Here is a 21,749-nt window from a genome sequence, read left to right as displayed (position 1 = left end):
CTTGGGTAATTCTACACCTTATGCACCCTTCAGAGGACTAGGTGAGAGAAACAAGTATCCTTAGGTCATTGGGTCGATAATGGCTTGAAGGGGTGCCTTTTGTGTGGCTTTTCAGTCTTGCAAAATAAATTTATGCATCCAAGGAATGAACAGTCCAACTCCACACACACCCTTTAGTGGGAGGACTGCAGGTGGGAGAAACTGGTATTTTTAGGTTGCTGACTTGGTTAAAATCGTGTGTGTCTGCACAACATGAAAAAATGCAGAGACTCTTTGGAGTTTTCTGTAGAACAAAAATCTATCAGAATACTAGAAAGATTGTTATTACTGAGCTGCTGTAGGTGATAAAGTGGAACACTGTAGGTAGAAACAACAGTCTGTGTTCACGTTTTGTGTCTATACAAACTGGAAAGGTGTGAAGGCAGAAAAGACTGTTGCAGTCAGTAACCTTTCAGATAGGATACATAAACAAAGGAGGTAGCCTTGGAATGATATTACGACTGTATTACAGAGTGGAGCACTTTAGATAGAACTAAATGAGTAACAAAGATGGCTAACAGGAGGAAGACGGTTGTCCTGCAAATTCAACTAAATCTCCATGAAAATAACATGTGCAGCCAGTGCGACACACACCTTTCTATAATCACCAAGCAGTGGTAGAGTGATATAACCTTTGTATACAAACTCATTTTGATTTAATATTTGGAGCCAGCATTCCTACAAAACAAGCATCAGGATGGTAAAGCATCATGCTCAACATTCAAAAGCTGAACAACTAAGGTGAAATTAGGTCTATATCTCTATCACAAGGAAATGAGTGACTGCATCCAAGACTCAACCAATTTAGCATTTCATATAGTCTTCAACACTTCTGCTCGACTGGGAGGACTCCTGTTAAAGGAGGGTGATGTCGTTGTCTGACTGGAATGATTGATGTGTAGAAAAATGATTAATTTTTACTGTCATCATTCACTCAGACAGAAAGTTTGTGGTTTGCCTTTCAGGCTTGCAAAACAAACTTCCGCATTCAAGAGGTGAACAATTCAACACCACATGAACTCTTTGGCAGTTCAGTTGGTAGAATGGAGGCCAGTAGTCAGGCTACACAGGTATCCTTAGGTTGCAGGTTCAACTTTGGCTCACAGGGAGTGGCAGGAACCTAGCATTATATTTTTTTAAGTTTTGATTTAATATTCAGATTATTTTCATTGCAGACTTGCTGTTAACCATCAGTTTCTGCATCCAAAATAGTTAAGTATTTCATATTGTTTTCAACACATCAGCGTGGTCGGGTGGGGGGACTGTAGGTGGGTGCTTACTTGATGAACCCTGGCTATTTGAAACCTGTCACAGTGGGAAAGCTGTAAGACTTCCATTCTTTTCATTTTTAAGTCCTGGAGATAGAAACTTAGTCTTGCTCTTTGATGGTGTGGAGGACTTTAGGTGTAGGATCTATGGTTCAAAGGAGGGTCTTTGTAGGAGTAAAAATCATGTTGAAGTACTTTATGAACATTTTTGGTTGGCTTTTCAGTATTGCAAAACAAATTTGTGCATCCAAGAACTGGACAATAGCTCAGTTGGTAGCATGGAGGACTGTAGATTGATAGAAAGATGATATCCTTAGGTCACTGGCTCAACTCTGGCTAAAATTGAAGTGCTTTTCCATATTATCGTATTTTTGATATAGACGCATGGTATTAGATAGACTTTATAGGTATTGAAATATATTAAACTGCACAAGGTAGCTAATAAAGTGTTCTGAGAGAAGCATTAACAAGCATTCAACTTGTTACCAGAGACAAGCTGCTTCCAGTCGTTGTGCTAAACTAAGCTAACAAACTATCTACATTCTCCACAGGCAAAATCGATTATCTCATCTAACATTCAGAGACAAATCAAAAACATTTTAACCGGGTCATAAAAATCCCAAGACTCTTTCACCAGATGTATTTAAGGTCAACAGTCTCTGGTAAAAAAAAACATATTACAATGCTTCAACATAAAGGACAGATTTATTTATACACATGGTGACAGCAAAGAGGAAGATTTAATGATCTAATCATTAATAATCATGTTCCTTTTATGCTACTGAGAAATATCACTGCTAATTACAACACATACTGGAATTCACCCCTTTGCCTTGATAAGGTTAGAAATTTCCCACTCCACATAAGCTACCCGAATGCACCACTCCAAATTGAAACCAAAATACATGCAGCAACATCTGTTATGTTATCGACAACAATTCACACTTATTTAACCAATGTATCAAATATAAAACCTGATAAGTTGTTCATTTCATGTTCTGGCTCAAGGTAGCTGCCTTTGGGAACATTAACATTAAACATTAATTCATCATATAGAGAGAGCAGTATATACTACTTAGTCTCTGTGGTAGGTAATCATCCTGTTTCATATCCACAAAGTCAGAATTAGCTCGCTAAGCTCATGGTTTCTGCTAAACTCATGTCACAAGTTTACATGGTGTCAACACAGACAGTATAAAAGATGGATGGAGCCGCTGGAAAGTGCCTTAAAGCTAGATATATATATGTATTTTTTAATGGCTGCCAGAGGGGGACTTCTGATCTCCAAGAGCCTTACGAAGGTTTTGCAGAAACATGACCACTAACCACGTGACTGCTACCCATGTGAAGTTAACTTGTCTGCTGTTTTGGACGTGTGACAATCATGGCGAAACTGTAGGATCAAGAGAATAAAACAAACCACAAAGGCCCAAAGACTCCCCGAAGCAGTGGGCAGCCACCTGTCTTGAGGGAAAAATGAGTATTCCCCAGCAGGTTGAAACCTTCAGGAACCACTGCTAACCAGCTGGGGAATACACATTTTTCCATAGGAACCAGTGGTTGTATCACATCCAGTATGGCAGAGTTAATTAACTCAATCACTCATGAAATAGGAACTTTGTTTTGGTCATTTTAATGGTCACAAGGGAGGTTTATCTTGAGTGTGCCTAGTGGCGAACGACTTGTGACATCACATTGTTAGCACTGAGCGTGCGGTTTCATAGTAAGGTCCTCCCCTCACCCACAACATCAGGTTTTAAAGCAGTAAAATGGTGAAGACAAATATGTTGAGCTTTTACCCCACTCATAAAGTAAAACCGCGCAAGGAAAGACATTTTTTAACGGTCAAGTATTAACTCTGCAAACAAGTATGAGTCCTGTCTCTAGAATAACTGTCATTTTAAAATACAGCGTTGTGAAAAAAAATCCTAAATTAAAGAAATAACAAAGGCCAAGGTACAATTCCAGTGAAGCACTGTTTGCTACAGAGAAACGAGTTGCCAGCTCTGCACATATGTCTCAAACTCATTGTCTTTGACAGCCACGCTCCTCAGGGACAACTAGTCGATACTTACGGGCCCCTTGCTTATTCCCTCTCTGATACAGTAAGCAACTGAGGTGTTTTTCTGGATAGTTCTTTTAAACTTGATAAACAAGTGTCCTCCGTAGTACAATCTAGCTTTTATCAACTACGTCAAATTTCTAAGGCTAAGCCTTACATATCCATGCCTTTGTTAATTTTAGATTAGATTACTGCAACTCCCTTAGCCAAACTACATTGTCTCCCTGTCAAATATCGCATAGATTTTAAAATTCTTTTGTTCACTTTTAAAATTCTGAATAATTTAGCGCCCACCTATCTCTCTGAACTACTCCACTTATACAATCCCAACAGAGCACTTAGATCATCCAATCACAGGCTCCTAGCACAACCTAGGTCTCGAATGAAGTCGAGAGGTGACCGGGCCTTTGCAACCGTGGCACCCAGACTCTGGAATAACCTCCCTGTTCATATTCGTACTGCTGAGTCTATCCAGTCTTTTGAATCACGTCTTAAAACTTATCTTTTTACTTTGGCCTTTGATTCTAACTAGTTGGCTGTTCTAGCTTATTGTGTTATTACCTATTGTTTGTTGTCCTGTTTTATTGTTTGTTTTAATTGTCTCATGTTTTTACTGACTGTGAAGCACTATGGTCAACACTGTTGTTTTAATATGTGCTATATAAATAAATTTTGATTTGATTTGATTTGATTTAACCTGGGCCTCCAATCTGCCCTTCTTCATAGATTGCAACTTGTTCAAAATGCTGCGGCACGCCTCTTAACTGGAACTAAAGGGTATCGATCACTCCGGCTCTTGCTGACCTACATTGGCTCCCCATTAAATACCGTATTGATTTTAAAATGTTATTGCTTACTTTTTAAATCGTAAACAATATTGCACCTAGCTACTTAACTGAACTCCACTGTTAGGATGCCTGGGTCGTCGACCCAGGGTTTTTGAGTTTATTATTATTTATAAATTCTAGTCTTTGGTTTCTTTGTTAGAGTTCTGTCTTTTGGTTTATGTCTCTGTCTTCTCTAGTCGCTCTGTCTCCCCTGTCAGTTATATCCCCTTGTCTAGTTCGCGTCTCTGTGTATCCTTAGTTGCTATATCCCCGTGTCCAGTCAGTGTCTGTGTTTGCCCTGGTCCCACGTCTCTGTTCCCTCTGTAGTGCCTGCATGTGAGTCTTTGTCTTTTGTTCAGTCTGTGTTTTGTGTTTCCTGTTTTACTTTGAAGGTCTCTGTCTCATCTCAGTGTGTTCAGTTTACGCTTCCTTGTCTCGTCAGTTCTGATTTGCCCCAGCTGTGTTTCCCTCCTGTTACCCATTCCCTGATTGCTCCCTCTGTGTATTTAAGCCCTGTGTTTCTTTGTGTCTGTGTCGTGATCTACCGTTTACTTAGCTGTGTGTTCTGTCAGTCCTCCGGTTAAGTTGATTTTGAGTTTTTCCAGTTATGTTATATTTTGAGTTCTATATTAAAGCTGTTTTGAGTTCACGACTGTCTCCGGAGTCTGCACCTTGGGTCCTATTCCTGTCTGCACACAGCCACACATAACATCCTCAGCCTGTATACCCCTAGGAGAGCCCTAAGATCATCGGGCCAACTGCTCTTGGTGCAACCTAGGGTCCAGGGATCAGAGGTGACCGTGCCTTTGCTAGTGCTGCAGTCAACCTCTGGAAAAATCTTCCAACTGACATTCACGCATCTGAATCTATTCAATCTTTTAAACTACAATTGAAAACTAATTTATTTAATCTAGCATTCCCGGCTAGTTCGTGTTTTTATCAGGTAGTCTTCTTTGTACTTTGCAATCGCACCCATGTGTAACTTTAACTTATATTATTGTATTACCGGAATAATCTTCCAGCTGATATTCCAGCGTCTGAATTTATTCAATCCTTTAAATTACGATTAATAACTTACTTAACTTAGCATTGCCGATTAATTAGTGCTCTGTTTCATCTGGTAGTGTACTTTGCACTTTGCTATCACATCCTTATGTAATTTTAATTTAATTTCATACTATTGTATTATTGAGAAGCACTTTGGTGTATCTATGATCTTTAAATGTGCCATATAAATAAAGTTGTATTGTATTGTATTGTATAACTCAAACGACCCAAATGTCAGTTTCAGGTCTTCACAAATTTGAATCCAGCACCAGTGTTGGGAAGGTTACTTTTAAAATGTATTCCACTACAGATTACAGAATACATGCCCCAAAATGTATTTTGTAACGTATTCCGTTACGTTACTCAATATTCTGAATTCTTTGGATTACTTAATATATTATCATGCTTTTTACAACTACATGAATGTACTATTGCTGTGTGATTTATTACTATTACGGAAGGTCCGCGGCTCCGAACCGTAGTAAAGGGACCTCTGGCTAATACGTCGGGTTCCGTGTCGGGCTCGTAGCCAAAAAATAGCTTTACTTTGTTGTCTGGGTCAACTTTGCTAGCGAGAGACAGAGAGAGGCGTTGAAAGGCTGCTGCAACGAACTTATTGTTTCGGAGGAAAACACGAACACAGTGTACAGTCGAGTCTTAATAGCTTACTTACAACTGGGCTCGTCAGGCACTCTTCTTGGCTGCAGTGGTTATTATTATATTTACATGCTTCCAGCTCCCGTTTCTGCTCGATGATAACTCGCACTGTCATTTTTCTCCCTCTTCGCGCTCACATACACATAACGGATATAGCAGTCCATTCTCCCTGCAGCACGGACTACACTGCCCATGAGGCTACATTCTTTAGGGCTATGCCTGTAGCATTCTACCTATTAGCTTAGCACAACAACAACAACAAAAAGGCGCTCTCTCACCCAGGAAACACACAGCGCGTCACCATGGCAACCGTAACGCTGCCGCCTGGAGCAACAGAACATAGCTGTCAAACGAAACCCAAACAGTCCTGACCACAATATGAAACAGGAAAATACCGCCGTGTAATCCATTTATTTCAACAAAGTACCTGTATTCTAAATACCACCTTTTTAAATGGTAACAGTAACGGAATACAGTTACTCATATTTTGTATTTTAAATATGTAACGGCGGTACATGTATTCCGTTACTCCCCAACACTGTCCAGCACACATGTAAGTTTGGACTGTTAATAAAAAAATGGCACAGTTGCAGCTGTAGAGCAACATGTACCCAAAAAATACGCCAAAAAGAAAGCTAACAATGCACTTAAGGGGCAGACTTTAAGTAGAGGTCTGTGTATCCAAAATACTTGTTCAACCTCTATTTAAAAAGCCCTGGAAACACTCTTGGCTATATTTGTAGGATCTTTAGGATACATTTCTGAGAGTGTTATACGTTACAATATAAAGCGCCTTGAGGTGATTGTTGTTGTCATTTGGTGCTGTATATTAAAAAAAAACAAATCATAACTACACAGAGAGTGTAATCTTTAATAACAATATTTGAGTTGATGTTAAAATAACAAATAACACACACACATTAAGAAATTGTCCTTCATTTACTAAAAAAAAAAAAAACTTACACTTCACAAAAATACATGGCATGATAAGAAAAAATATTTAACTTTGGTTTTTGCTAATAACATCAATAATAATTTGCTTTTTAGGATTAAACACAGTAAAAATCACATGAAACTGTGAATCCCAGTGTAGCCCACAACAGCACAGCGCTAGATTTACCATTTTATATAATATTAATGTGGTAAAAACAACACAAACACTCATGTTATGCCAACACATTATTCATATCAGTCAAATTAACAGGTGGAGCACCATGGGCCTGGTATCAGTATGGAAAACATACTATGGAATATTTCCAGCTTTGTTTTTATAGTTTTTTTTAATATATATATAAAAACAAACAGAAGAAAAATAACTTATGTCATCATATGTTCTGCTCTATGTAGCATTATTAAGGTCTTATAGTGTTATAAAATCAGATACAGTCACACATACAAGAGGAAGTTTAAAGTGCAAACTATAAATAAAGGTTAAAGTGACGGCTTGGATTTCTTAAAAAAACAACAACAAAAAAAAAACAACCTTCATCTAATCCTACTTCACGAATAAAGAGCCTCTTGTTTCATGACCTTTAGTAGTGTTCCCGTCTTTATTTTTAGCTTAAAGGAAAATTCCAACATGTCTGAGTGAAGACATCTGTCTGAGATTCGACGCTCCCTCGCCCCGTTTCATCTTTCACCGTCTCAGTCACTGATCCATCTTCAACAAACCTTCATTCTACCCTCAAATGAGTGTGAGTGACGCTTTGGGAAAATACACAACTTTGCTTTCTTGTTGTGATTTAAATGAGGTCAACTTCAGTATGAAGTTAAGGCGTGGAATGAGCCGGAAACAAGCCAGCTTACGCACAAAAAAAATGAGATTAAAAAAATATGTTAGGTGTTTATTTTATTCCTCTGGGATAATCCATCCATAGGGATGATGCTTTTTTTGTAGCATTGCCTTGGTTCGCTAAACTAAAACCCAGTGGACTTCTCTTCAGGCAAAAATTATAACAGAAATTAGCTCTGGTCATCGGAAGTACGTTTTGTTAGTGAAGGTGAGTGCCACATTTTAATTTGAATTTTTAAGAGCAAACGTAGTCTCCAAAAGTAAAAGGTTAACATTAATTCATGAACAAACCTAAGTTTCGCTGCACTGAGCTGCCGTGTTTGGTGGGATAATGAGTAATTTCGCCGACAGCTTGCTAGCAACACTTAGAAGTTGCTAGCAAGTGGGGATATTTGCTTAGATTAGAATGGCTAAATCTTTTCTTTAAGTTCCCTTTTTAGAAATCTAACCTTAAAAAAAAAATTACAAACAAATGCTGGAAGCGCAAAAATGCAGCCTCATTTCTGTGTTTTATTCATTTCTTTGGCACTCTTTGGCTTGATTTCCCCAACATGGATCATTTTTTACATTTTGATATGAATGAAGATGTTTTTCCAAAAATAAAAATCCCAGTTTTAAAAAGCACAGGTATAAAAGTGTGGGTGTAGCCTGTGTTTATTTGTACTGAAGCACATTTCCTTTGGCAAGCTTGTTTTTTGATAGCCAAATTTAGCTTTCCTGTTTGTCAGAGCTAACATCCACAAGGCAAATGCCACAAACCAATGAGTGACTAAAAAAAGGCAAAGTTTCACACTGAAATCAAAGTGTATTTTTCAAAAGGCCAAACACTTATAATAACTTTTATTGCTGCATTTCAAGCACGCTTGTTGATGCCACTCTTTTGTGGAAGTGTTTTTAGTGTTAATTCTTCATTTTACATTCAGTAAGATAATGTGCGGTCATAGTTCTACAACTGGGTTAGCCATAAAGTTGTGTTTAGACAGAAAGCAAAACAAGTTTCCACTTTGTGTCCTGCAAGCAGACACAGCTGCTTAACGTCCAATGCACCAAGTGTATCTGCTCTGTGCAGTCTTTACTTGTTATCAAGTCACTGAAAAGGCTTTTTTATGAGTTGCCATCACTCTTGAAACACTCAGTTTTGTAGTTTTCATTTGACTTTGCATTGTCACACTGCCTTGTTTGGTGTCTCAGCACACCATAAGGTCCTTAAAATCTCTTTTTTTCTTCATTTGGGAAGATACTGAGGAATGCTTGCTTGTTGATAGATGTCCCAGTGATCAATGGTAGCTTTTCGTAGTGGTACAAACAACTCAAAGCCTCACATTGTTCCTTCAGGAGACTTTGGTTTGCCCCACAGAAGTTACATTCACATTTTCAGCTGCGTCTGACTGAAACCTTCAGCTGTTTCCTAAATTCCTTCATGGCTTTCTGTGGCCAACCTTCATTCATTATGCCCTAAAACCTCTGTTATGTTTCCGCCTCCTTGAGTGGCAACATTTAAGCAAGAGCACGAACACGATCATCACAAGTAACAATATCACTATAACTGTAATAACATAGTTCTGGACGGGTGGTCCATGGCACATTGTCTGGGTCACCTTCTTGATGCTGACCGGCTCAGAGTAGTCCTTGTGAACGCAGGTCACCATTTCAATGTCAGGAATGACCACGGCGGACTGCTGCACCATGATGATGAATCTGAGGTTGCTGCAGCAGCTCAGAGGATTGGAGCCCATGTAAAGAGTCTTTAGAGAGTGCTTCAAAGCAAGGATGGTGCTGTACTCCAGTGTCACCAGGTGGTTGTTCTGCAAATTTAGGGACTCAATGGAGGACTCTTTGCTCCACGTCGGTAGAGTGGTCAACTGGTTGGTGGACAGATCTACGTACTTGAGGCTCCTCAGTAAGGACAGGTCTGCTTTTAGAATGGAAATGTTGTTTTTCCTCATGGAAAGGTGAACCAGGGAGTGCTCTAGACCAGAAAGAGAGTCTTTGTGCATGTCCAAGCCTGGATTCAGGGACAAATCCAAGACCTTCAATGGGGTGTTGGCAAACATGTTTGCGGGCAGACTCCTCAGGTTGTTTTCAGAGAGGTACAAAGCCTCCAATTTTGGAACAGATAAAAAGGACACACAACTTTGAGGATCCTTGTGGTTTTGGTCTGTTGGCTCAGAGTCACAGACTTGCAGGTTGTTCTGCTGGAGATGGAGGTATTTGATGTTGGCGAGTCTCTGAAATATTTGATAGTCCAGGGTTGTGAGGTTGTTTCCTTGTAAGAAGAGTTCTTCCAGCGACTGCACAGTGTTTTCTCCAAATGTCAGACTCTGCAGTGGATTATAGCTCAGATTGATGATCTTAACTCTCTGTAGAAGGCCTCCATCAGTAATAGAAAATGAGGTAATGCAGTTATTACTCACATTTAGGACCTCCAGTGATCCCATCATGGAAAAATACTCTTCAGGCATTTTTTTGAGTTGATTGTAACTCATGTCCAGGTATCTGAGGCAATTAAACGTTATATTTCCCATGAATTTAATGTTTTGGATTTGATTTTTTGAAAGGTCCAGATATTTAAGGCAGTTTTTTTTCGGGAGACGGGGAAAGAAGAGCATTTTGTTTTGACTCAGGTCAAAAGTGACAAGTTCATATGGAGTGTCTGATTGCGCGCTTTGGAATGACTCCAAGCTGTTTTGGCTGAGATTAAACACTTTTAATTTGTCGAGATTGAAGTCGTCGATGCACCTTATTGAATTCCTGGACAAATCAAGTTCGGTCAAATGAGATAAAATGTCAAAAGCTCCATCTTCAATTTTCAAGATGATATTATTGTGGAGGCTGATTTTCCTCAAGGACAAGGATCCACTGAAGGTATCTTTTGCTACTTCAGTGATGCTATTGCTGTTCAGAGAAAGGTTCACCAGCCTGGGAGAGTCAGCCAAGAAATAGTCTGACATCCCTGTGTACAGGCCGTTGTTTGACAGATCCAGTGACTCCACAGCTTTAAGAGGTCCAATGTTTGTTTTGGAGTGGGCAAAAACATTTAAATGATTCTTGGACAGATCCAGGATTTTCAGGTCATTCATGTCTTCGAAGAGCCTGGGCTGGATGAAGTGGATCTTATTGGAGTGGAGATTCAGATGCCGGAGGTTGGTGTGGTATGCTAAAGTTTCCTGGGTGAGATTCTGCACCTGGTTTCGTGAAAGGTCCAGCATTTGGACGACATCGGGAAGGTTGAGTGGCGCACTTCTAAGGCTCAGATCGCTGCAAAACACATCCATCTGGACCTACGAACAAAGACAAACACACGAGTCTGATTATCTCGGCATACAGCCAGGTTGACTGATCATGACACAACACAGACCACATGTGGATGTGGAGGGTCGATTTATGAGTCGGCGTATCTAGGCCTAAGGCATGTTTTGGCAGCAAGACAACCCGGTGTTGTATTTTTTTTTAAGTGTTTAAACTATGATTATTTCTCTTTGAATTGATTAAAAAAAGCCAACCAAATGAAAAAGAAATCAAAAAGTTCCTAAACCAAGAAGAAAACACACCTCACACCTTTACTTCTTCTTTCGTCTTTCTTCCCTATTAGACGTTTGAGGTATTAAGTGCAGTTTATAATTGAAACCATATGGCCACAAAACCCCCATGTCCAAAAACAGCTCATAAAACTGTCTCCCTCTCTGCTTACTCTCTAAGTCAGAGTACATTTAGCTTCTTGGCGTATTTGTGGTATCGTGAAAGGGGCATTCCTTGTTGATTGCAATCTGTCTGTAAACAAATAAGAACTGGATGGCAGAACATCTCGTATCTGCTCAGGAACAAATCAGTCACACTTGGAGAAAAGTTTTATCATTGAAAAAACACGTATGTTTCCTACGTGACTTTGCGTCTCATTAGCAATACTGCTCGTGTGGCACGCAACTGCTTATGTCAGACTAAGTCAGACTTTAACTCCACATTATCTGATTCATGCGTGAGGCGGTTTACGGCACATTTAGTCAGAGTAACTGTAAAAAAATGACTAATACTTGTGTAAATAATGGGAACAAAGTGGAGAAACTGCTAAAGTCGTGCTCAACTAGCTGAGGATAGAACACCATAAAGTGCAACATCCCCAATTAGGTGATCTTTGTTTTACGGTCTGCTAGTGGTTTATTTAATGGCTCACAGTTCAGAGATGACAGTAAATGAGAGTGAGAGTGTTTAGTGCAACAAATGTCACCAAACTGGACACAAAGGTCGCGCAACCGTTAAGCCAAGGAGGGGGGGTGCCCTTGACCTCAAGTTTCATTCCATTTCCCATCTCTCTATCCCCTCATTATCGGTCACCTCACCACTTTCAGTTCTCTTATAAATACTTGCTGTAACAAGGCCAAAATATGCTTTCAAGAAAGACTTTATTGCTGGAAGATACCTATCTGGTTTCACAAAGTCAGACTGAGAGAACTACACAATGTTTTTTAATCACAAAAGCATCTATGGACATCCAAACACGGGGATTTTTCCCCCCCCCGCTCTTGTTTTTTCCTTACGGTTGATTAACAGCTGATTTACGAACAAGACTGTATCTTACGCTTCCACACCACAGATCTCCACTGTTGTCCAGAAACTGTGACCACATTCATAATTTCATTCCCAGTGTACAAAATACATACTTTGTTTATCAAAGCCGCTGGTGTGCCGCAGTTTTGTAGTGTGCTTTCTTGGCTGTACACAGCACTCGTCATTTTTCATGCCGAGGCTTTATTGTTGGTGATGGGTTTATTGTAACTCTAACCACAATGTTTTTCTAAACCAAGCAGTTTTCAGAGCCTAAACCCAACGAACCGACTGGAGGATGCAGTGTGGTTAAGCAGGTGACTCTCTGAGGGCCTTACTACAGCAGACTTGGTTTGAATCTGCTCCAGACCATTTGCTATGCTTCACCCTCCCCCTCTTGCCATTTTCCAGCCTACTCTTCGTGGTCCTGTCTAATAACGATCTGAAATGCCCCTCTTAAAAAAAGTAAACAGTCTGTATTGAGAAAAAAATCCTAGCAGGTTGTAAACTGTGGTTTCCTGGCTGGTAAACATGAGATTTATGCCATCACTATCCCTCTAACCTACTTTGTTGATCTCTTAAACAGAGCGTTTTATATACTTCTCGGGACATTATTGCTGCAGTTACTGTGTAACAGTATCGATGGTTAAAAAACACCTTCATCATCGTGGAGACTCTGGCTAAACAGCATCATGTGACCGTCCAGAATGAGAACCTTGGTTTGTGATAGTCCTCCAGAATAAAAACTACATTAATTTGTTCACAAACCTTTATTACAATGTTTTAATTTTGTAAGAGCTTATAATGAAGCGAATGATGAGTTCTTGAGACTGAACTCTGGATTTTAATCAAAAGAATCACCATTTCTAAACCTAACCAAGTAGGTTTGGTACCAAAACCTTGAAAGTGGTCTCACACTCAAAAGCAGCTCTTCATTTTACAGTGGAAACACACCTATATGTAGTTTCAGCAATTCTTAGAGCAGAGGTGTCAAACATAAGGCCAGGGGGCCAGAATCAGCCTGGCAAAGACTCTAATCCAGCCCCATTGGATGGCTTTTAAAAACATGAAGGAGGGCATAAATTGTGGATTTGGATCTTTATTGATAACTGCCATTCACATTAGACCAAAGTAATTAGGTCATATATTTTAAAAAATGATAGAAAAGTTATAGTTTCTTCACATATCTTTTTTTTTCAATGGATTGTACACATATATATACTTTTTCTGTAGTTTTACATGTTTTTTTTATAGTTTATCATCATCATCATCATCGTTTATTTGTATAGCACTTTAAGAACACACCAGGCAGACCAAAGTGCTGAACAACACAGATCAAAACAACTACCAAATTAAAAATACCATAAAATATTTATAAGTCATGCTGATGGATTTCAATTACTGCAGCAACATTTCTTTATCATGTGGTAAAAAATTAGGACATATTTTTGATTTGCGCTTCTTTTACTTATATCGAGATATCTAAGGAATCAGCTGTGTAATTAAACTTCTTTACACTGACAGAAGTGGGGGGCGTCGCTTGTCCAGCCCACTTAAGTTAAGCCCACTTAAGTGTATGGCCCATGAGACATCCCCACTTTAGAGGGAACAAATGATTAATACCATGGAGGACTAGTTTATTCTAATTCCAAAAGTATACCAACCAGTGAAGCAAATAGGTATTACTCCACAGCCCAAAATAGTCTTTAACAAATGCAATATTTGCTGCTGTCTCAATAACATTTTGTAAGAGCGACACTAACCAGCTACTTCAGGGAACTACAGAGCCTTTTTGTAATGTCTTAGACTCAAGTGTACAAAGTGTGATTTGTGGCAAAGTAAATGTATACCTAACACAATATACACTTTCTGATAGACCTTTGAAGATATCCTTATATGTCATCAGTAGTGTCTTTGTGCTGCTTTAGGATTTTTTTTTTTTTTTTACTTCATTCAGAAAGTGTGATGCTCTGAAAACCGTTCCGATTTCAACAGAGAAGTTCGGTGATATCTGGGTATTTATAGAACCACTGATGACCACATCAAATGTAGGTGACGCACCTTTCACTTTCACTATCTGGCTATTTTTAGCTAACACATCTGAGCCTGACACTAATGACTCTGACCAATTGCTACGTGATCCAACCTTTAATCTATAAAGGCTTTCTTTATGTATTTCCATCTCTTTCCTAAGAAAAGCGAGTACTGTAGCTTACTGGAAGTGATGCATTTTTCTTTTTCATTTCATTTCATTTGATTACAGCAATATTTCTGCAAGATCAATCACCAGAAATACCATGAAAAAGAAATCACAGCACTGTACACAATGACAAAGCTGGGTGACACATGCCCTCTGTGCTTAAAACCCCCCCAACCCTCTATCAGCATGACTTCCGCTGAAGACAAATAACATTTTAATGCCCACTTATTAAAGCTGGCAACTCGTGAACAAACTCTCTTCAGGTCTAAACTTGCAAATAATTATAAAATAAACTGCCTGTAGCTGATGTGAATGCACAGAGAAAGCGCACATACCATGTAAAATGTAAGTGAACAAAAAACAGAGAAAAGATGCCGTTAAAAAAAACAGAGAAAAGACCAGACGTGCGTGTGTCTGTTTACTTACAACTCGGCATGGAGGGGGTTGCTGGGGAGGGTACGCGGATGCCGCCACGCAGCTGACCAACAGCAGGAGGAACAGCTGGAGGACGTCCATGGTGCTGCAGGCACAGACAGTCCAGATCACACAAGTGAGCAACACATGAATGTGGGAAGGATGCTGTATATGTAACTAAAAAGGGAAGGAGTAACAGTGTGTGACCTATGAAGGCGTTTTGTTGTTTTTTTTATGCAATGAAAACAGGGGCTTTTTGTTGCAATTAATCTGAATGCCGTTTTTTTTTTTCTTTCTAGCATAAAGAATGACTAAGCCAAAAAAAAGGGTTTCCATTAACTCTTTGTACTGTTATTGTTTTTAAAAAATTAGCGACTGTTTGAGGCGAGTGAGTCACGCTTATAGCGCTTCACTGTTTCCTGATAGGTTACTTAGAAACAAAACAATACATTATGTCACCTTATAGGGCAGACACGCTGTGCCCCGGATGGGTTGATAAGCTGATATGCATATGGAAACTTCCGGGGGAAACAAAAGGTTTGCAGTTTGAGGCGAAGAATGGTTTAAAGTCATGAGTGACAAACACGGAGGCAGTTTGCTCTAATTTAATTCATCACAGTGCTCTCATGTGATGCTTGGAGCACACAATCATCCTTCATTTAGCGTTAGAGAAACCTTTAAAAAATTGAATGAATCAGCCTTTTGCTCCGATTTTAAGGCGGATCGCAGAGCTGCAGGGCTTTGATGAAAGTCGAATAGACTTTAAGGTTTATCTCATAGAAAAAAGGAAATGTTTACAGTCTGGTTAAACACCACAGCCGTTAATCTGCAGCCTAAAAAGATCCACACTTTCGGACTTTTAAATGTTCCCATTCAACCTTTTTTTTTTCTTCCTCCCATTTTAATTCCCATTCTACTTCCAGCCCCACCACAGGGAAATTTCACTGCATTTGTTTAAACTATCCCACTAATACCATGAAAGAGATACAGAGCATTGTTTGGCAGGGGGACATCTTCAGATTTCAGATCCACCAAAGAAATGTTTCCCCTCAAAATTCCTCACATGGTTTCACTTATATAAACATCTGAGGCACTAAAGAGGCCATCAGACATTATGTAATGTAGGATGTATTAACTAAGGTGAGGAAAAAGTCCACCTTATTATAGAGCTTGTGACCCCTAGTTTCAGAAACGCCAGAGCGCCTATAAAAGAGGAAGTTTTGTACATTTTGCAGATAGTAGTTGTCGTAACAGTGCTGCAGTGGTGGAGTTTACTGCATAAATGTGAACCAGGAGGCTTTTATTTTGGCAGAATCACAACTTTTTTAAAGATTCTATTACACAAAATAATATTTTAGCACGTAGAGTTCAAGTCCACGTGTTGGTACATGGCAACTTCATCACAGTGAAGAGAGAAAATCAGCCTTTTCCAGCCTTTAAAGTCCTCATAACGCTGATTTAAAAGCATTTGAAAGAGCTGTTTAGACCTGTTACCCATGCAAGCAATACAGCTGAGTTAGTAGCTGGTAAAACTTGTGCACTTTTTCTTCTGTTTTAGAGTTTACATGCAGGACTTTTACTACAAAATGAGTATTTGTACTCCGTCCACCTCTACAACTGTAAGCAAGTACACAAACGTCACCGAGACCCCGAGAACCTTCCAAAAACCTCTGCAGCAACAGCCCAACAAAATGAACTTTTACCTCGCTTTCAGCTGATGACTAATCTTCACAAGCCTCCTGACCATGTCGATTTCACACCCTCACACACCCACACAGGTCGATCGCTCCTTTCAGCTCGACGCTCCTCTCCCCACGGCTGCCGGCTGCTGTCCGGCCATCCTCACATCCTGTGAGAATATCCTGCATGGCTTGGCCTCTTTCCCCCCTCCCACTGTTCTCGGGGAAATGCCATATAAGGGGGGGTTGGGTTGGGAATTCTAGTTTTGAGCTGTAACTTCAAGGAGACTCAACCCTAACCTCTCTCCCCAACCTCACAAAAAAATGCCATCTATTAATCCTAAAATTGGATGTCTCGAGGAATAGTTTGAACGTTCTCACAAGCACCAGACTCCATTTGGAATCTGAGGCATTTAAGCCTCAGCTCTGCCGAATACTTTTCCATTCTTTGAAATCTCTGGAAAGCAGCCTTTTATGGATGTTTTCTTTATTTTTTTAAACGAGTTGAGCTGTTTTTGATGCTTCTACGGTGCGCTGAAAAATCACACATCCTTTTTATGACTGTGGGAGTAAGTCAGACTTGTCATGTGGCTTTTCTCTGGTCTGCCCTACTGTAAACAAACATCGCTCTAATTATAATGAATAAGACCAGTTTATACATACAGACAATCAGTTTTAAATGACTGTACGAATGTCTGCGTGTCTAGACAGGCTGGAAAAAAGCATGAGTAAAACTCTCGCCACCATAAAAGGCTCTCGAGCTCTGACTGCATCATTGGAGATTTTCAGCGATAGATTGCGCTGCATGTGAAGCAGAAATGCTATTTTTAACAAATAAAATCAGACTGTTTCTAAACTACAGTCTGTTTTAGGACGCGAATATTGGAAAAAATGCAATTTATAAAGGGATTTGTAAGCGTTCCATCTCCGAGTTTATATAAGCAGGTGTTTCTTAATCCATTGGCTTTTGTGTAAGTTAAGTCTTTAAACTCCACATTTAATCAAACAAATCTGAATCTGTTGTAAAGTATTAAGGATGCTAATGCTGTTTATCTGTTTCACAACCACAAACATAAATATAATCATATTAGAAACTGAAAGCAGCTAAAGGATAATTCTATTATTAAAGGGGAGGTAAAGAGGACATCCTTCATATGCTGTAATTAATTCTAACCAGGTGGTGGCATAACTCTCTAAATCTTTACCCACCTTCTGAAGTTTTCTCCAGTGAATTATCAGAATACACATCGCGTATGCAGAGTAGCTGGTTTCTGTTTCTGCATCATCACAGACTTAGAACAAAAATAACGCTGAATAAAAACTAGATTTTAGTGTCAGATTGTGGCACTTTGGGTGTGTGTGAAATTGACCTGATTGCGGAGCGTTTCTCGTGTCGTTACGCTGGAAAGAAATTTACCCAGAGGGCCTGAAATTTTGAAAATCTTTTACAGGATGAAGGTTACATTTTGAAAGGCTTTGTTAAATTTACTGAAGTTATCGTGCACAAATAGAAATCTGTTGAATCTGACCAACTAAACCAAAGAAACAAGACTATCGACCTGCAGAGCGAGGGGAACTCTCTCCTCGGCTCTCTGAGCTTTTTGGGGGGATCGTTTGTCTTTAGTCTCGACCTTTCCTCTTACACGTGGGATCTCACGCCCCGTGTTGCCCCACTGAAATGATGACTGACCCTACAGTTCATTTTTGCTCTGAGAGTTACTTAAAACTGTGTTGATGTGTAAAACCCAGATTGTGACCCACACCTCGAATCATCAACAAGCCTTAGGTGACTAACTTAGTTTTTCCGAGTTCCTGATGATTTGCCTGCTGAGTCTGATTCTTCAGTATCAGCTTTACTTTGTGGCGTCTGAGCTCAGTTTTGGTTCTTTCCCGCTAAAGACGCGACACAAGATGAGCTCGCCATCAAAAAGAGACGATAAAGATGTCTCCATTAAATTCTCTGGTTTTGCTTTTGCTTTCTCCCCCTTATGTAAATATTTAGGTGCAGTTTTTAACCTGAATTAACATGGTGGAATTTTTTTTAGTTTTTTGAATTGTAAATGACTTCTTGTGGTACACCTGCAGCTGAGAGCCTTCACTTTCTGTTCTGAGAGAAAAGCCACTGTCCACTCATTATGTGGTCCGACACTTTCACGCTTTTCTTATCACTACAATCACATCTATCATGAATATGTAGGTTGCATGTGTTCAGGATGTGTTTTGTAACTTTTTCTCTTCCCTGACCTTGTTGAGAAGCACGCTCTCTGGATTCAGCACCTCCTGATTTGGCTTTCCTCTCCTGCTTCATCAGACGCACATTTCAGCTGTGTGGACTGGTGCGTGTGCAGCTTTTAAGCCTGTAAAGCATTCCCAAAAGTTTGGACAGCTAACACACGCACCGCAGCGTTCCCAAACATCCAGCCTGGAGCAATCTTCATCCATAAAAAAGAACAAATCCCACCTCACACAGAGAGCTGTGACCCGGACTTCATGGAGCCGGTCTAGGATTAGATCAACAGACAACCTAAATCCACTAAAGACCCGTGGATGCCTCCAAACGAGGCTTGCACCTGAAATAACCTTTCAAACTGAACACCTGCTGCAGGTTTAATGGCTCACACCAAATATTAGCACCACACAGACGCGCTGGGTTACGGCACAAGCCAGTCAGCAGATTATTCTCCTTAAGGGTGTTTTTGGTTCACACCACGATCTTTCCCTCTCTTTAACCAAGTAGTTTTTATATGGAAACCTAACCAGTGAGAGGAAGTGAGAGCAAAGTGTGAGGGAAAAAATAAAGTTCCAAACAAAGTCGGTACTAACAGGAGGAAAACCAGGATCCCCTGGCTCTTAATCTGGGATAACGTGGTCCTTCCCATTTTCCAACCACCTCCTGTAGACTTCAAGCATCTCTTAAAAGCACCAACACCAAAGGATACCTTACAGGTAATGGCGAGCTGCAGGGTGCACCTGACAGAACAGCATCATGTAACACTCTCTAAAGCCGGCATGTTATAAACTTAAAAAAACAAGCGCTCTGTTTAGATCTCCAGCAGCTCACGTGGGCTCATTATGTGAGTTATGTGGCTGAAAGCTCCAGAAATACTCAGCAGGTGCAAGCGGACCATTAGTTTGGATCGTTTGTGTAAATATTGGAATTTGTTCTTAAGTTAGATCTGCGGTTTAGAGGTTTACTGTATATAAATATATATTTCCGTGTAAAATGTAGAGTGGGTGAAAGTGTAAAAGTGGCTTTTTGGAGTAAATCTACAGTGTGAAAATACACAAGCACTCCTCCTTGTTTAATTAGATTTTTAGCATATCGCCTCTCTGGCAGGTGGACTCTGATTTATTCATAACTACGAACACTTATTTAGAAATATTTACAAAACCACAGGGTGAAATGGTGCATCAGGTTAATGTTCTGCATTCAAACATGTATATTATACATACATTTGCCCTACAGAGATGATATGGGTAAAAAAAAAAAATCACTTAAAGTGGACTCATTGCACTCATATTCAGACCCAGCCTTTCCACTAAGGGGCTCCAACACAGTAGCTTTGCATGATTCACAGTGCATATGACCCCTCAGCCAGCTTTCTTCTGATTGGCTGCCCCTCACAAACAGGTTTAGGACATCACCCTGAACCAAAAGTAGAAAGAAGGATCTGAAGCCTGTTTAATAAAAGCATCTCCTACTGTAACGGCACATGTGGTGACAGCAGCCGCTTTAAAGCGTCGAAGAAGAAAACTATGATCGCCATCTCTGAATTTGGTGGACGCAAATATGAAAAGCTGCCGAGCTCCTGCTGTTTTCGATGCTTCACGCGGATAACAGCTGATCTATACTAATGCACAAGTATTATCGTCTTAACCGTGAGTTTTTAAAAACAGCGTAAAGCTGCGCGAACACAGGCGCGAGTTAGCAAACAGGTGTCACGTAAAAAGGAGCCTTACCTGGTCTGCTGTCTGTCGTTCATGTGCAGGTTAAGTTTCAGATTAACTATCCTTTCACTCTTTGCCATGTTTTATCAGGTGTCATGTTTACACACAAATACACAATGTGAGTGTGTGTCACAGATCTCCCTGGGGGATTGTCCCCTTACATATTCACCGGGATTCCCGGACTTTTTGTTTCCATTTCATAAAAAAAAAAAAGGTCGCCATTACTCGCGGGTGTGTGGGGTGGTTTTTTCCCCCCTTTTATTTCTCAGATATTTGTTTCCTGGAAAAACAGTGAGATCAGAGGGATGTTATTCCTGCAGGTGAAGGGTGGTTAAGAAAAGCTAAGATTATGGACGGCTCAGGTAAGGTGTACCTGAAGGTAAGGGAAGGACCACTCTGCCTCCTGCTGGTCATGGAAAGAAAGCACACCTATGTGAAAATTTGACTCTATGCGCACAAAACGACCTCACAGCCAAAGCTGTAATAAACAAGACTTAAACAGTGAAATTTTAACGCATTTTTCTCTAGAAATATAATAAAGTACTACGTAATAGCCATATATTCAGATCAACATTTACTTTTGAATTTGTGACTTGAAGTAGAAGATCAGACTTTTCCACCTCTGTTTATTTGCTCAGAGAAAACAAAAAGTTTAAATTTAAATTATCTTGGTTCTTGGATACCAACGTCATAAGTAATTATAAAAATGTGACCCCTTTTCTTGTTGGTACACAAAATAAAACTAAAGATTGGCAACTTAAAGGCGGAAAATAGTCTGATGTATCTCACACACACCAGAAGTAGAAATTAGTTTTTCTCTTTTATGTCCCATCAACTGCTTCTGCATCTGTCAGATTTACACTGAGACACTCGCTGTTCCTTGTTCAGCAGCACCCTCATGTTTCCTGCTTTTTCATGGAATAAGTTCTGGTTCTGGAACCAGACCACCTGGGAAGTGGACCATCAGGTCCATCACCACAACAGAGCACAGACCTGGAAGCTCTGTCCATTGTAAAAGCATTAAACTTTGTATAGTACTGTGCAGAAGCCTTGATATACCCCTCCTTTATGTGTTAGGAATGTGCAGTAATTTAGTGACACGTAGACAAACAGTATACAAGACAAAAACAGAGTTTGTACAGCTCTAAAGTTGTATGAGCCTTTATTCTTCAGCACAGCCTGAACTCTTTCAGGCAAGCTTTATTGTAATGTCTTTAAGTAGTCTTCAGGAATAGTCTCCAGGCTTCCTGAAGGGCATTCAAAGCTGTTCTTTG

The 21,749-nt window shown here is 39.9% G+C and overlaps 1 protein-coding gene across 1 annotated transcript; it reads right to left on the bottom strand.

Moving 5' to 3' along the window:
* Positions 1-6,436: 6,436 nt before the first annotated feature.
* lrrc32 (leucine rich repeat containing 32) lies at positions 6,437-16,722 on the bottom strand. The gene is made up of 3 exons (XM_084940900.1): positions 16,552-16,722; positions 14,861-14,954; positions 6,437-10,973 (listed from the first exon to the last, which is right to left on the bottom strand). The coding sequence occupies exons 1-3, from the start codon at positions 16,593-16,595 to the stop codon at positions 9,141-9,143; spliced, it is 1,971 nt and encodes a 656-aa protein (XP_084797026.1). The 5' UTR covers positions 16,596-16,722; the 3' UTR covers positions 6,437-9,140.
* Between the last annotated feature and the right edge of the window lie 5,027 nt (positions 16,723-21,749).

This window comes from Perissodus microlepis, chromosome 10 (assembly GCF_051167445.1).
Source record: "Perissodus microlepis isolate ML-2025 ecotype Zambia chromosome 10, ASM5116744v1, whole genome shotgun sequence".
Classification (NCBI taxonomy): Eukaryota; Metazoa; Chordata; class Actinopteri; order Cichliformes; family Cichlidae; genus Perissodus; species Perissodus microlepis.
Note: the sequence above shows the minus strand (reverse complement) of the source record. Positions and strands in the feature narration are given on the sequence as shown.

Excerpts from the sequence above, each read along its gene's own strand:
- lrrc32 (XM_084940900.1), bottom strand. The coding sequence starts at position 16,595 with ATGGTCAGGAGGCTTGTGAAGATTAGTCATCAGCTGAAAGCGAG. Across the intron at positions 14,955-16,551 it reads AGTCATCAGCTGAAAGCGAG|CACCATGGACGTCCTCCAGC; the intron begins GTAAAAGTTCAT and ends CTGTGCCTGCAG. Across the intron at positions 10,974-14,860 it reads AACCCCCTCCATGCCGAGTT|GTCCAGATGGATGTGTTTTG; the intron begins GTAAGTAAACAG and ends CTTTGTTCGTAG.